Source organism: Sorex araneus, chromosome 2, assembly GCF_027595985.1.
Source record: "Sorex araneus isolate mSorAra2 chromosome 2, mSorAra2.pri, whole genome shotgun sequence".
NCBI classification, from domain to species: domain Eukaryota; kingdom Metazoa; phylum Chordata; class Mammalia; order Eulipotyphla; family Soricidae; genus Sorex; species Sorex araneus.
The window spans coordinates 334941343-334957284 of record NC_073303.1 but is presented as its reverse complement, the minus strand read 5'-3'; the positions used below and the strand labels follow the sequence as shown (position 1 = coordinate 334957284).

Genomic DNA, 15942 nt, shown 5'->3' with positions numbered 1-15942 from the left:
CCAGAGACTATCTATATGCATTTACATATATATGTGTATATAGGGGGGGAGAGAGAGAGAGAGAGAGAGAAGAGAAGTGCTTGCCATAAAGGCAGGCTGGGGGGAAAGGGTGGAGGGAGGAAATTGGGGTCATTTGATGGTGGGAAATGTACAAATGTGGAGGGATGAGCGTTAGAACATTGTATAACTGAAATCTGAGCATGAACAGCTTTGTAACTGTGTATCTCTTGGTGACTCAATAAATAAATAAATAAATAAAAATAAAATAAGGAAAAAAAGGAATACTCATTGATCTTGAAACAAGAGACTGTTTGGGGATTCTCTTTGTTTTCAAAAGGCAGTAAGTTTTCTTCTACACTAAGTAGTTGATCTTCTCTAGAAGACCCAGACACACACAACAAAAACTGTTACAGAAAGGTATTTATTCCAAATCCTTGTGTTTTGCAGTATCTGTGAGGCCCAGGGGTGGAGGAGTAAGAACAGCAGCATGGCCTTTGCTTCCTGATGCTGAGAATGTGAAGGATCAAACAGCAGAAAACAGGAGAATAGAATATGGTACAGCCTGGTCATTGGTATTTGGGAGGAACAAAGATTATGTAATTGTATTGAACCTGATACTTATACCCGAGGACAGTAGAAACACAATTTAGATCCAGACCTAGATATAAGGATCTTAGAAAGTTGTTCCAGAGGGTTAGAGAAGAAACCAAAGTGTAGCCCAACTTCTTCCATTTAACAAATCACAAAATTGCATGGCAGTCACCAATGAGGCAGTCAGACCTCAGAAGGAATCTGACACTTGGGACTTGGTTACAAATACCAGCCAGCTGTCTGCTTAGGAATTCAATACACTTCTCTACTGTTTTCCTCTTTCACCTCTGCAGTTCACAAGGTTCTCATTATGTGATCAGATGGATGTGTGCTATAAGTGATATGGAAGGCTGCTCCTTCTTCCTGTTGGTTATTAATCAGGCTCTAGACCCCAAGCTTGGCCAACCAATGTGAGGATATCAGTTTTGCCCTAACTAGTCCAACTCAGCTGTGGATGCTGAAGGAATGAGCTTAAAGTCTGATGCTAAATCAGATCTCTCTTGGCAGCATCTATGTTCACAGAGGAGTGGGAGAAACCCCAACTCAACAGCCAACAGACCTCCCTCCGGGTTTCTGACTGTGGCACCCTTTGTCTCCCCGGAGCTTCTTTGACAGCCCAGTCCTCATCCTTGAACGAGTCTGGCACAGTTTCATCTGGAGCCCTCTTGGAATTTATCAAATTGATCTTAAACATCCCTATCTTCACCCCTTTCTCCTTGAACTATCTGAAACAATGTGAGAAGTTAGGGCAGTGGGCCAAGTGTCTCAACACCACCGAGATGGTGCCAGTTGGTCATGAATAACCTTTCACTTAGCTTGGCCCTGGCATGATATTATGTTTTCAGATAAGGCATAGATTGCAATATAGCTATTATTTTTTATTAATGGTTGGTGATGCATTTGATTAAAATGTTTCAATAAGCAATTATTAAACAAGCAAATATTTCAATTATGCAACAAGCATAAGCTTAAAGCCTGAAAAGGTAGCAAAGTCCAGGGCCCTCAAACCTCACCCTGATGTAGTCAGGTACCAGGCTGTCTTCTAAAGAGGTAAAGTTTGTAAAAGTTGGAGAAAACATTTTACTTGTTAATCATTTTTTAATCCAGAAGAGACTGAGAATTTTGCCTACCTTCTGTAGATGAGGCTGGATAAATTATTACGTGGCCCGATGCTGCTTGAGTGCCAGGGTTAGCATATCTCAGAATAATACGAAACAAGGAAAGGCTTGATTCCCCTACATTCAACCGGATCCTTACTTCATTCTGAAAAATATCAAGAAGCCGTACGTTGTAAAAGAGACAACTGGTTAAAAGAAATGCTAGCCCTGGGACCAGAGCAATAGTATTATGGGTAGGGCGTTTGCCTTGCATGCAGCCAACCTGGGTTCAATCCCCAGCATCTCATAAGGTCCCTCAAGCACTGCCAGGAGTTATTCCTGAGCACAGGGCCAAAAGTAACCCCTGGGCATCTCTGGGTGTGAACCAAAATGAAAAACATGCTAGCCAAATAGTCACTTCGTGCTTAATTTGGATTACTGCCAGGTTTGTCGAATGCACACTCATACACACACATTTTCTCTCTCTCTCTCTCTCTCTCTCTCTCTCTCTCTCTCTCTCTCTCTTCTCTCTCTCTCTCTCTCTCTCTCATACACACATCTACCCAATTAGTACCAAATAACTAACTGTGGAAATTGGCATTACAAGCCTAACAATATATTTAAACCACTTACAGTTATAGTTGCAGTAAAAATGCACTTTCTCAGCCACAGATGCTCTTTTGGCCTTTTTGTAAGCAGGCAGACAGAGGGGGACTTTAGATGACCTAGCTTAGGGAAAGTCACAGTAGCAGAAGCAACCACCATTGGCTATAAGAACTAAGAAGGCAGAAGAGGAGAGGAAAGTGAATTATTTAACACCATCATGCTCCCAGTAGACCACCACCAGTGTCCATTTTACATGCTACAGTTTAAAGTGGTCCTAGAAAAGGACTAAGGAAGGTGTAAGACACACCCCTCCCAACACTCGTGAAAGATAAAAATAGAGATATGACTAAAAACTAAAATATGCTTATGAAGTTTATCTCAATCACTAGGCTTGTAGAATATGGGCTTTCTGACCAGTGAGGGAGCGATCCGATAGACCCACTACCATCACTCAGCCCAGGTCCCAGTGCTCCATAAGATACTCTGTATGTTGCTGAGTCCATGATCGTAAAGGGAAAAGAAGACTATTTTCATCTAAATTGCAAACTAGGTTCAGCTCCAACTGTTGTCCAAGGAAAATTCATGAAGCTTGGAAATTCCAAAATCAGTGTTTCTTTTGGTGTCTTCCCAGAGCTTCTGGTTAATAACATGAAGGGGACTTTGTTGAATGAGGCATTAGTGTAACACAGACTAACTGGTCAGGATTCTTGACTCCGAGAGAAGGAGCTTCAGCTGCCCCACTGAGGAAGCCCAGCCAGCTCTCTCAATTGGACAGGATTCCTCTTAAAGCACTCCATCTTGGAAAACAAAAATGCAAAAATGTATCTGGAATTAAGTAAGTGATTCAAGATCCTCTGTCTAAAAATACTTAGGGACAATCCATCACTAGAAATTAATTCTTTGGTGTTAACCAGCTGCTCATTCTCACTGTAAAAATCTGTGAAAAGAGGTACATAAATCTTAGGGCCAGAGGGACAGTACAGTGGGTACGACATTTGTCTTGCATGCAGCCGACCCAAGGTTGAATCCCCAGCATCCCACATAGTATCCTGAGCCGCCCAGGAGTGACCTCTGAATGCAGAGCCATAAGTGAGCTCTGAGTACTGCCAGGAGTGGCTAAAAAGCAAAGAGAAAGAGAGAGAGAGATACATACACCTTGATTGGCTCGATTTTTCAACTCCATATAAACAGTAGCATCCAGTGCTTTTTTTCTACATAGTGGAGGAAAGGCATCAAACTCAAGAAATGGAATTGCTATATTTGGGGAGAAGAAAAGAGTGGGTGTCTTGAAAGAAAAGTGTCTGCTGTAGAACCAGTCTGGGGGTACAGGGGATGGGGCAGAGGGGAAACTGGGGACATTGGTGGTGGGAAGCATACACTGGTGAAGGGTTGTGTGTTGGAACATGGTATGACTAAAACTTAGTAATGAACAGCTTTGTAACTATGTTATGGCAATTTAATTTTAAATTAAAACTTTTTTTGCCCAGTCGGGCCCGTGCTCGGCTCCGGCCGGCCGGGTTTTCGGCCCGGGCGCCCATGCCCCTGCAGAGCCGGTGGATGTGGAACAAGCGGGAACCAGAGACAGCTTTAGGAATTGGGGTTCCAGCAAGTGCCTGCACCCATGTATGGAGACTGTGAATTAAGCCTTTGCCCCACGCCGGCTAACGGAGGAAAGAACCTTCCTTCTTGGTCTCTCTCCCCTCCGGGAGAAGGCGTGGAGTCCGACATTTTGTGGGTCCGTTGAGAAGGTACGAACTTGGTGGCGCGGAAAAAAAAAAAAAAATGTGTGCTTTGAACTTGAAACAGCCGCAGGATACAAAGCCAGCCCCAGTCGGGCCCGTGCTCGGCTCCGGCCGGCCGGGTTTTCGGCCCGGGCGCCCATGCCCCTGCAGAGCCGGTGGATGTGGAACAAGCGGGAACCAGAGACAGCTTTAGGAATTGGGGTTCCAGCAAGTGCCTGCACCCATGTATGGAGACTGTGAATTAAGCCTTTGCCCCACGCCGGCTAACGGAGGAAAGAACCTTCCTTCTTGGTCTCTCTCCCCTCCGGGAGAAGGCGTGGAGTCCGACATTTTGTGGGTCCGTTGAGAAGGTACGAACTTGGTGGCGCGGAAAAAAAAAAAAAAAAAAATGTGTGCTTTGAACTTGAAACAGCCGCAGGATACAAAGCCAGCCCCAGTCGGGCCCGTGCTCGGCTCCGGCCGGCCGGGTTTTCGGCCCGGGCGCCCATGCCCCTGCAGAGCCGGTGGATGTGGAACAAGCGGGAACCAGAGACAGCTTTAGGAATTGGGGTTCCAGCAAGTGCCTGCACCCATGTATGGAGACTGTGAATTAAGCCTTTGCCCCACGCCGGCTAACGGAGGAAAGAACCTTCCTTCTTGGTCTCTCTCCCCTCCGGGAGAAGGCGTGGAGTCCGACATTTTGTGGGTCCGTTGAGAAGGTACGAACTTGGTGGCGCGGAAAAAAAAAAAAAAAAATGTGTGCTTTGAACTTGAAACAGCCGCAGGATACAAAGCCAGCCCCAGTCGGGCCCGTGCTCGGCTCCGGCCGGCCGGGTTTTCGGCCCGGGCGCCCATGCCCCTGCAGAGCCGGTGGATGTGGAACAAGCGGGAACCAGAGACAGCTTTAGGAATTGGGGTTCCAGCAAGTGCCTGCACCCATGTATGGAGACTGTGAATTAAGCCTTTGCCCCACGCCGGCTAACGGAGGAAAGAACCTTCCTTCTTGGTCTCTCTCCCCTCCGGGAGAAGGCGTGGAGTCCGACATTTTGTGGGTCCGTTGAGAAGGTACGAACTTGGTGGCGCGGAAAAAAAAAAAAAAAAAAATGTGTGCTTTGAACTTGAAACAGCCGCAGGATACAAAGCCAGCCCCAGTCGGGCCCGTGCTCGGCTCCGGCCGGCCGGGTTTTCGGCCCGGGCGCCCATGCCCCTGCAGAGCCGGTGGATGTGGAACAAGCGGGAACCAGAGACAGCTTTAGGAATTGGGGTTCCAGCAAGTGCCTGCACCCATGTATGGAGACTGTGAATTAAGCCTTTGCCCCACGCCGGCTAACGGAGGAAAGAACCTTCCTTCTTGGTCTCTCTCCCCTCCGGGAGAAGGCGTGGAGTCCGACATTTTGTGGGTCCGTTGAGAAGGTACGAACTTGGTGGCGCGGAAAAAAAAAAAAAAAAATGTGTGCTTTGAACTTGAAACAGCCGCAGGATACAAAGCCAGCCCCAGTCGGGCCCGTGCTCGGCTCCGGCCGGCCGGGTTTTCGGCCCGGGCGCCCATGCCCCTGCAGAGCCGGTGGATGTGGAACAAGCGGGAACCAGAGACAGCTTTAGGAATTGGGGTTCCAGCAAGTGCCTGCACCCATGTATGGAGACTGTGAATTAAGCCTTTGCCCCACGCCGGCTAACGGAGGAAATATGTAATTTCTGGCAGAATTTTCCCAGGACTTTATACAGAAATCCAAAACCGCGCGGACGCTACCGCGTCCGCGCGACTTAACATTTATAATTGTCATCAGTGTGAAAGGGTTCCATTGGAACAGGTCAGACTTGGGGGGGAAACTCCAAATAATAACAGTAAGTTTTTGTTGAAATATTGAAGGTTCTTAATGTAACAGCCACCTCTGGACTATGAGCTAAGCAAAAGCCCCACGCTGGCCAACGTGGCGTGGAGTACACCATACTATGAGGCGCAGGAAGGGGGATGAGGGGGAAAAATTAAAAAAAAAAAATGGAAAAGGAAAAAGAGAAAAAAAAGAGAGAGAGAGAGTTATGTCAACTATAGTGAGTTTTGTGTTGAATTATGGAATGTAATCAAGGTAAAGAAAAAATGAAGTGAAATTCATTAGTTATACAGTAGGGGGTAGGGCGTGGGGGCGGGGGGTAAACTGGGGTTCCTGGTGGTGGAATTTGGGCACTGGTGATGGGATGGGTGTTTGAATATTGTATAACTGACATATAAACCTGAGAACTTTGTAACTTTCCACATGGTGATTTAATAAAAATTAAAAAAAAAAAAAATAAAATAAATTAAAACTTTTTTAATTTTGAAAAACATTGGAAAGAATAGCGTCTTTGGGTCTTATGTACTGTTCAGACTGTATGGAGATTCTGACCAGGCAAGAAACACCTTTGGAACCAAGAGAGGCTCCCAGATCACCTGCCCTGTCACAGTTTCTCTAAAGGCAGATGGAGCTAGAAATAGCAAGGACTGGTTCAGACTTGGGTAAGGGCAAGTACTGGGTAATTCTGGTCATCATTCTATTTTCTTCGACCGTGAGTAAATGCTCGAGCAAATCGATGAACAATGAGATGACAGTGCTACAGTGAACTTTTACACAGAATAAAAGCTTCAAGAGACCAATCTCCAAGAGAAATTCTAAGAAATTACTAAATGACTTGAGAGAGATTTTTCATAATAAATATGTTCTAAAAGTAAACAAATAGTGTATATACTTCCTTACTCATTTCAGTACAAAACTGACAGAGTCAGAGAGAAGAATAAAGGAAAAGAGAACAGCAGAAAAGGGAAATTAAGTAGCAACAACAAACACTCCTCATTTATCTTCCTTTTTATTCATATATCATCCAGAGCTGAAAAAGCATCAAACAAAAATTTTCTTGTAGTCAGCTCTTTTTTATTTTCCACAGTGGCTTTAGAGAGAAAATGTCTCTCGTGTTGAAAGAAAATCATTCTCCAGACCCTGTACCAGGATGTTTCATTCAGGGAAACCCAGAGGTGGGCGGGTGAGGCCTCTCCATGCCTCAACAGAGTCAGCCCCAGCAGCCAAAAACCAGAACTCAACCACCACCATGCTCACGAACGCTCTCTACATGTTCAGATTAGCCTCATACATGAGTGGACCTATTCCTGGACATCTTATACCACAAATATTCCAAGAATAGCACACCACATATGATGGGGTTTAAAGAAGAAGGCAACCAATCTTAGGGGGAAATATACTTATACAGACATAGATAAAAGCACACAGGCTCAACTTTAACAACATGTTAGTAGTCTTTTATAGAAGGGCTTAATGGTTCCTGGGTGAAATACAATAATCTTCACACACTTTCCTCTAAGAAACCTTTTTTTGGATCGTTTTTAGCAGATTATTCATAACAAACAATCCAAAATAAATTATTTTGGTTCTGTTTTGGGGGCAGGGGTTGGGGCTCTGGATGGAAATATCCAAAATATGGTGGTGGGAAGGTGTAATGGTGGTGGGGTTGGTGTTTGAATATTAAATGTAATCAAATACAGTGAACTACTTTATAAAAATAAAATATAATTTAAAAAAATAAGAGAAAAGAAAACCTGATCTTTTTAAGAACTTTCCCACTTCTTATAAAAACCATTTTTATTTAACACCTTAATTTTTTTTGCCAAATAAAAGTACCCCTAAGCTATAAAATACACTCAATGTGCTCATCTGTTAAAACGCAATCCTGTTCTGAGTCTCAGTAATCCTGCAATCAGGGCGGGGATGATTTGCCTCCGGGGACGCTCAGAGCATGCTGTGGCTAAGTGCGTAGGCATTTCTACCCTGAAACCACTTCCTGCTGGAGACGTACCTGCAATGAGGTCATCTGGGCATAACCTCTCCAGCTGAACCCAGGGAACTCTAGGGGATCAAAGCCAAACCGAAGCTCTCTTCCATCAGGGGTGCTGCCATCTTCGATCTCATACTTCATATGGTGCAGATCCGGGAAATAGTAATTGTTTTCAGGTCTTTCACACATGAAATGGAAATGTGAATACAGCAGGTTAGGTTTGCTGATACTTGAATATACTCTAATCCCATCAGCAACAGCAGAAAAGAATTCCCACCAAACTGATAGAGGAAAATTGACAGGGGCCCCCAAACCTTTTTGCTATGGTATTACTTTCACTCACATAAAAAGTTCATATGAAACACCCCAACACCTACTTATTTTAAGCAGCAAAATCAGAAAGCCATCTAGCAAAGATCTAGAAAAAATATGAAAAGGAGTTACCTCTAAGTGGTGAAATAAAGATTTTTTTCTTTTACCTTTCTGCCTTTATATATTCAATTAAAATTTTACAGTGAATATATATCAATGTATTATCACAAAACTTGTAACCACAAAAAAAATGGGAGTGCTTTCCAAACTTGCAAAATAAAGACTGAAAAATGCTCAAATGATACCATCTAAAAACATTTGGCAGGAATTTAGTCCAAGAGGACACAACAGTTACCAACCTGCAACTGTTGGCGAGAAGATGCTGTGGCATTTTGCAGTGCTTTGCTATCCTCTCAATTCCAGTTGAAAGCAAAAGACATATCCAAAATAATATAAGCTATGACCAGTTTCCTATGTCTATATTTTTGCTCCAGGATGTGGAGAATTCAAACCCTATTCTGCTGCATTATTTCAATGTGAGAATTAGCCAATGACAAGCCTCGCTGGAAAAAGAACAACCTATGCTGGTTGAATTGTGGAAAAACTCATTTTAACAGCACAAGGGTAAAAAGGGGGGCCATGTAGTTCACAGGGCATTGTGAGCAGGAGCCCTGGGCTTGGTCCCCAACATGACATGATCCTTTGGACATTGCTGGGAGCAAGTCCCAGCAGACTTGCACCCCTGGAGTTGGCCAAGGAACTAGGGATAAGAAACGCTCATGAACTATTCACCTAGTTCCTGTAGCACTGTGCCGCTCACAGCTGCAGGGGGGAAAAAATGTCTTCTTCACACATGAATGTTACCACCAGCCTGGCGGTGACGGCCATTGAGAAATGACTGAGGAAGCCCACGTGGGGGCGGCTTCTGGCCTCTAGGATTCAAGTGTTAAAAACAGTGAGGGGAAGAAGTGTGCTATGCAATGGGTCCTGCACCTTAGTCCTCTGTTTGTAACGCAGAACTGAAGAAACTCAAGGTATGGAAGGAAGAAGCTGTGTTTCGCAGAGTTGCCAGGATAGGGTTAAGAGTCAGAACATTAGAAATCAGCTGTTTGCTCTCCCTGGGTGGAGGGAATATTATGCCTGGATCATGTATAACTCAAAGGCTACTCTTTACTTGGAACAACACAGAGGTTTGCGGGTACAATCCCCACACAGCTGAAAACGCCTACATAACCTGACTCTCCAAAAACTCAGATACTCATGACCTGCAAATACACTGGCCTTCTATTTAGGCAGCCATGAAGATGGATTTTTATGTTTAACGTATTGTGTCGTATGTTCTCACAATAAAGCATGCTAGGGAGACATGCTGGCATGAGGAAAAGGACATATTTCCAGCACTGAGCTCAATTCACCACTCCCAGAACTCTACACTGTGCATGTTGGGGGGACCCACACAGTCCCAGGCCAACTGTATGACTCAGTAAATCCGTCAGCACAGAGAGGACCACACTGCCTCCCTTGCCCTCCGGGATCTGACTGCTCCCAGGCTCTTCAGTTGCTTCTCATCAGCTCTGTGCAAGAACAGGTCACTTCTCCCGTCTCGGGGCTCGTCCCACTATGCTTCTCCTGTAAGCAGCACCCAGCACATCTATACCCTCACTCCCAGGTCCTCAGGGAGGAGCAGGACCTGAACCCCGTGGGCCCTGGGGCCCATCTAGCTGCTGGACTCCTCCATGATGTGACTTTGCACATTTTGTTTCTCAGGAGTCACCCCCAGAGACAAGAGTCTGGGAACTGAACCCAGGTGGAGATGTAAATGGCTCCGTGTTGTGCCGGGGACCAAGCTTGGGGCCTTTTGCACCTGTGAGGCGTGGCCCACACTGAAGCTCTCTCCCCAGTCTTACGACGTAATGTTCCCACAGGGGGTCAGCTGTTCCACAGAGGACCTGAGAGTATCTCGCCTGCACGGCAGAGCCTGGCAAGCCACCCATGGCGCATACTCGATATGCCAAAAACAGTAACAATAAGTCTCACAATGGAGACATCACTGGTGCCCGCTCGAGCAAATCAATGAGCAACGGGATGACAGTGACAGTGACAGTTCTATTACTGTTTAGGCCAGTGGACTTCAACCACTGGTCCATGAACCACTGCTAGTCCACAGGTGTAAAAAGACGGAAAACCACAGGTCTGTACCTGGATTATAACTGCCAGTCTATTCTGTGGGCCCAGTGCCAGTGGCAGCTATAGAAAGACTGAAGGATGCTGGTTTATGGCATGCGGCTGGACCAGGGTCTGTAGGCACCGTTCCCTCCCCTCCCACCTCGATGACACTCACTGACAGCATCCAGATTTCGAAGGCCCTTCGCAGTCCTCTCCCCGCTTCTCTCTTGCGCAGGAGAGAGGTTCCCTGGTATCGGTTCTGGAAGGGACTCCCCAAGGACTCACCGCTGGCAGGTCGTCCCCACAACATGCTCGCGGCACTGGCACTCTCCCGAGGACCCACTGCACACAGGGGTGATGGCTCCACCGATGTCACACTGACACCCTGAAAGGCAGGACGGGGGTCTCAGGAGCCGGGTTGCTGTGCAGGTGGGCCTGCCTGTATCTGACAAGCGGAGCAATTCCCAGTCCGAGACAGCACATCTCCCCAGAAGTCATAAGCTGGACGTGTCGTCCTAGGCCAGTGCTAACATGGCTGCGAAATGAAGGGGACAGGGCCCCAGAGCTGACTATGGCTTTGCCATGATATGTGCCATGGAGAGGCTGTGCAAGGCTCTCCGGGGTGCCAGCAACTGTCGCCCAACCAGAGTGACCCCAGCAACCTCTCCCACAACTGTATTATTGAACACTTGATTATCTCAAGAAACCTGATGTGACCATGGCTTGGAAACCGGCCCCCGGCCGCACGTGCTGGGGGAAAAGGCAATTAGGAGAGAGGGGACCACTAAGTAAATGATGAGTGGAGGGATCACCCAGGTTGGGAGATGTGTGCTGAAAGTAGACCAAGGACCAAACATGATGACCTCTTAGTATCTGTATCGCAAATCACAATGTCCAAAATTAGAGAAAGTAAGAAAGAGTATACCTGCCACAGAGGCAGGGAGTGGGGTAGGGTGGGGGTGGTGGGTGGGACACTGGAACAATGGTGGTGGAAAATGTGCACTGGTGGAGGGAGGGGTGCTGGAGAAATGTTAGAGTGAAACGCAATCATGCAGGTTTGTAACTGTATCTCACGGTGATCCAATAAATTTTTAAAAAAGAAAAAAGAAACCTGGTGTGAGCATTTAGGATCAAACAGAAGACACCCAAACTACAACAACCAAACATTAAAAGGTGCTTGTAAAGAGGGCAGGTGAGACAGGGAAGGTGGGGAGGGGATGGGAGTGGGAAAGAATTTGGGGACACTGATAGAGGGAACTTGATACTGGTGGTGGGATTGATGCTAGAATATTAAATCTGTAACTCAACTATCAATAACTTTGAAAATTGTGGTTCTTTAATAATTTTTTTTTCCAAGGAGAAAAAGACTGTCTTGGAGCCAGGAAATAGTACAGCAGTGAGGGCCATGTTGGGCGTTAGCCCTCTGGATTTCTGACCATTGTCAGCAGTGGCCTTGGAGGACCCAGTACTGCCGCATGGGCAGGGATCCACAGCACTGCAAGGTCAAACAGCATCTCAGCCAAAAGGCCTCTGTGCTAAACCATCGCCCCAGTGGCTGAGAACCACCAATGGGGCCCCCGGAGCTCCTGACCCTGCCTCAGGAAGTCTCCCAAAATAAGAAAGAATAAAACATCATCCTAACATTATTTATGAGAGCCCTTTGCCCTGCTCCATCCCAATTGAGTTTTACAATATTAAGCCAAGAGTGCACCAAAGGGGGAAGGGACGGGAAGTGTCCCCACTGGCGACCTGTGATGCTGTGTGCTGCGGCATGCCTGCATCCGGGTTTGGATGTGGCGAGACAGTCGGCCTGGAGACGCCCCTGGCTGCTCCGACTGGCTCTGCGCTCCTCTCAGGACTCACTGCAGGGACTCACCTCGACACCCAAAGTAGCTGTCCTTGGCCAAGGCAAAGTAGCCGTCCTCACACGTGTCACAGGCGTCGCCGCTCACATGGAACTTGCAGCGACAGTCTCCGTCTTGCTGCAGAATAATGAGCCGCACGACAGACTCAGTCACATCCTAGAACTCCCCAGATCCTCAAGATTCGACACTGCCTCGCTGCAGGCGTGCAGCCAGACTCTAAGAATGGTCGCTCGGACCCCCAGGCCACGGTCCCATGGCACAACCATGCTTGCCCACTGCACAAAACCCCACGTCCACCTGCTGTGACATTCCCACAGGACCCTACGAGGAACTGGCCCACGGTACCTGGCCGCACTCTCCAATTCCGCTCGCTGTTCCTGCCGTGTGGCACTGGCATGCTGTGAAGAGACAAGAGCATCCTTGGACCGAGAGCTCCACCCAAAGTCTTCCCCGGCTGGGACCAAGGCACATCAGCAAAACTACATGCCCCGACCCTTCCCGGCACACGGCCTTTCATGGAGCTCCAGTTTGAAACTGGATTTTCAAGTTGCCATCAGGAGGTGAGGTCTAAGTGACGGGATAGCTTTCACGGGGGCAGAAATTCCCAACAGGCCCCCTCACTGCAGCATCCTGGCATCGTTCTATGACTCTTGAGCACCAAGGTCATGGCCAATGCGAGTGTATGCACACGTGCTCCAGTTAAGGCTATATGTTCCTCGTGGCTTCCTATAGCTCAGGGTTTGACGGTTCCTGTCTTGGCTTCAATGCAGGTGTAAAACCAAAATAAAACTCAGTCAAAAAGAGAGGACTTTAAGACAGGCAGTTAAAAACATGTATCAAAAAACAGCTTTGGCAAACAACAAAATACATATGGAAACCGTATAAATCCCCTGCTGAGACTGTGAAAATGGCAGTTCTGCCAACACAGGGAGCAAACTGTCAAAATATTTACACAGAATTTCTGAGAAATTGAACTGATGAAATAGCATTTTGCGGATCTAGTCACTGAGGTAAGAGTAAGACATTACATTCGCACAAATTATGGCCCGGAAGAAATTTTACCTGAGCATCCAATGGGGTTGTCTTCGACCAAATTCCAATATAATGGTTTGCAGATGCTACATGAAGGACCTTCAACGTGAAGCTTACACTGGCAATAGCCCTGTGGAAGAAATCAAGCTTGCATTTGACACCACAGGCTCAAGACCCATGTTCAAACATATGCTCACAACAAATCCTTTCCTAGAAATGTATTTTAAGTAAACTAGATATATTCAGAGAGAATAAGAGTATAGTGGGCAGATCAACGGTGTGATTATTGTGTCTCGCTATTCACTTATTATACACATGATCTGTACTTGTCATTCAAATAAAATTGAAATATTTAGAAAAAAAGAGAGAAAAATTTAAGCCACCCTTTAAAGAACATTACCGTGATCTGTTAAACTGTTACAGCCTGCACTGTACATATAAAGAGGGGGGAAGGCACCTTAAATACATAACATGTGGAGAATCAGTAGGAAATATGTATCTGAACCTGTTTTTATAACAGACAAGTCACTGTCTTATTCGAAACATGATCAAGCCTTAGAATGTGGGTGCAGAGTGCTCCCATCCCCGTCCCCGATCCTGTCGGTGCCTGATTTCAGTAGCTCTGGGTTCTAAGGTTAAGAAGACCATTTCTTATTTGTTTGTTTTTACCAGGTTCAACAGCATTTAATTTTTTTAATTTCTTTTTCTTTGTTTTTTTTGCTTTTTGGGTCACACCCGTCGATGCACAGGGGTTACTCCTGGCTCATGCACTCAGGAATTACTCCTGGCAGTGCTTGGGGGACCACATGGGATGCTGGGATCGAACCCAGGTCGGCTTCGTGCAAGGCAAACCCCTACCCACTGTACTATTGCTCCAGCCCCTAAATTTCTTTTAAAGAGCCATGATTTACAGTTATTGATAGATTAGTCTTAAGCATACAATATTTAGACACCAATCCCACCACTATTGTCAACATCCTTCCACCGTTGTTCCCATGCTCCCTCCCATCCCTCCACCTGCCCCTTGACATGCACATTTCACAGTTCAGTGGCTGACGTTTAGATATCATGTTTTCAGTGTTGTTGAGTCTGTGCTGTGGATATATGGCAATACCACTCTCTCACATCACCAATATACCTGAGACCCCTGACCCATGTTTCCCCATTAGTTCCCTTCTCTTCTTGCGTCCCCCCTCAATAGTGCTTAGAAAACTCATCAGAATAACACAGCGATGTACTTGGACGAATGCCACCCAACTCAGTTGCAATGACTTTGCACACGGTTATGTTTCGTGCATGTTGGCCGTTGCAGGGGTTGTGTCTTAATTATGTATGACGGTTATGTGCCAGACCTGAGGTGCCGGTAAGAATTAAATCCTAGGACTCTAGAGTGAGCAGTTTAAACAAATCTTCCCTTTCCACCCTCCACATACACAATAATATGCATGGAATTTGAAACAGAAAGAACAAAGGTTCTTTAAGAAACTTGGCCTTGGGGCCGGAGCAATAGCACAGCGGGTAGGGCGTTTGCCTTGCACGCGGCCGACCCGGGTTCGATCCCCGGCATCCCATATGGTCCCCCAAGCACCGCCAGGAGTAATTCCTGAGTGCAAAGCCAGGAGTAACCCCTGAGCATCGCTGGGTGTGACCCGAAAAGCAAAAAAAAAAAAAAAAAAGAAACTTGGCCTTGTGGCTTCACTTCATTTATTTTTAATTTCTGGAAGGTCCCAAATGTGTGAGTCTTCGGTAAGCACAGGGAGAACAGTTCGAACGGCAACTTCCCTCCTGCCTCACTTACCCTGCTCGAGTCGAGGGTACCCGCGGGGTCACAGGCACTGCCGGAGTCTGTGAATGGTTTAGAAACATTTTAAATACCTGCCACATCACTTGGCTTGTTTTGATGTTTTACGTTTTTTAGGTTTTATGTGTTTTTTTTAAGTAGTGAATCCACATTTATTTTCATTGTTTTGGCTTTTGCAGTCACACCCAGAAGTGCCCAGAGGCTATTCCCAGCTCTGTGCTCCGGGGTCACTCCCAGCAGTAATCAGGAGACCAGTGTGGCTCCAGAGACAGAACCGGGGCCACCTGCATGTAAAGCCTGTCCACTGAGCCACTCCTCTGACCCTGCATTTAACACGTTTTTGATAGTTGGGGGCAAAGACTTAGCACATACTTTAGGATATGTCACCTTGAATAACCTTCATAGACCTTTAATCTCTTTGCCATTCAGCAACGTTATCCCTTTGCCACAGAATAACTCTACTCCCTGCCTACTACTAATAATCGATGTCTAATAATGAAGAAAAAAGTGGTAGAGATTCTAAACTTTGTGTATCTTTAGGTTTGTCCAGAAGAGGGCAACATTGTACCAAAAATTTCAGTTATACACTTAATTTGTAAATGTGGTTTTCTTTTTAGCTAATCAAGACATATTCATAACAGCCCCCTGAGAGTTCACCTGTACTAAAGTTTTTCTACAGTTAACTATTTTGCTTTCCTGCATTGGTTTAATAATATTACAAGCCCAATACACTCTTCTCAATAAACAGATTTGCAAAATCTCAATTATTTTTCTATGGCATTAAATAAAGAGAGTTAGCTGAGCCTGTCCTAAATTTGGTTTGCTGAAGAACTTAAATATACCCATAATATCTTGCTTTTGAACTTTTTTTTTTTTTTTGGTTTTTGGGTCACACCTGGCAATGCACAGGGGTTACTCCTGGCTCTGCA

The 15942-nt window shown here is 46.0% G+C and overlaps 1 protein-coding gene across 1 annotated transcript in view; it reads right to left on the bottom strand.

The window, feature by feature from the left end:
* Positions 1-15942, bottom strand: part of LAMA3 (laminin subunit alpha 3) — a 264171-nt gene that overhangs the window by 129167 nt on the left and 119062 nt on the right. Inside the window, exons 14-20 of the mRNA XM_055129258.1 lie at positions 15011-15057; positions 13243-13342; positions 12526-12578; positions 12192-12297; positions 10601-10700; positions 7859-8015; positions 1722-1854 (exon numbers count right to left, since the gene is read on the bottom strand). Of these exons, the coding sequence (XP_054985233.1) occupies positions 1722-1854; positions 7859-8015; positions 10601-10700; positions 12192-12297; positions 12526-12578; positions 13243-13342; positions 15011-15057 (696 nt within the window). The remainder of the gene's footprint in view (positions 1-1721; positions 1855-7858; positions 8016-10600; positions 10701-12191; positions 12298-12525; positions 12579-13242; positions 13343-15010; positions 15058-15942) is intronic.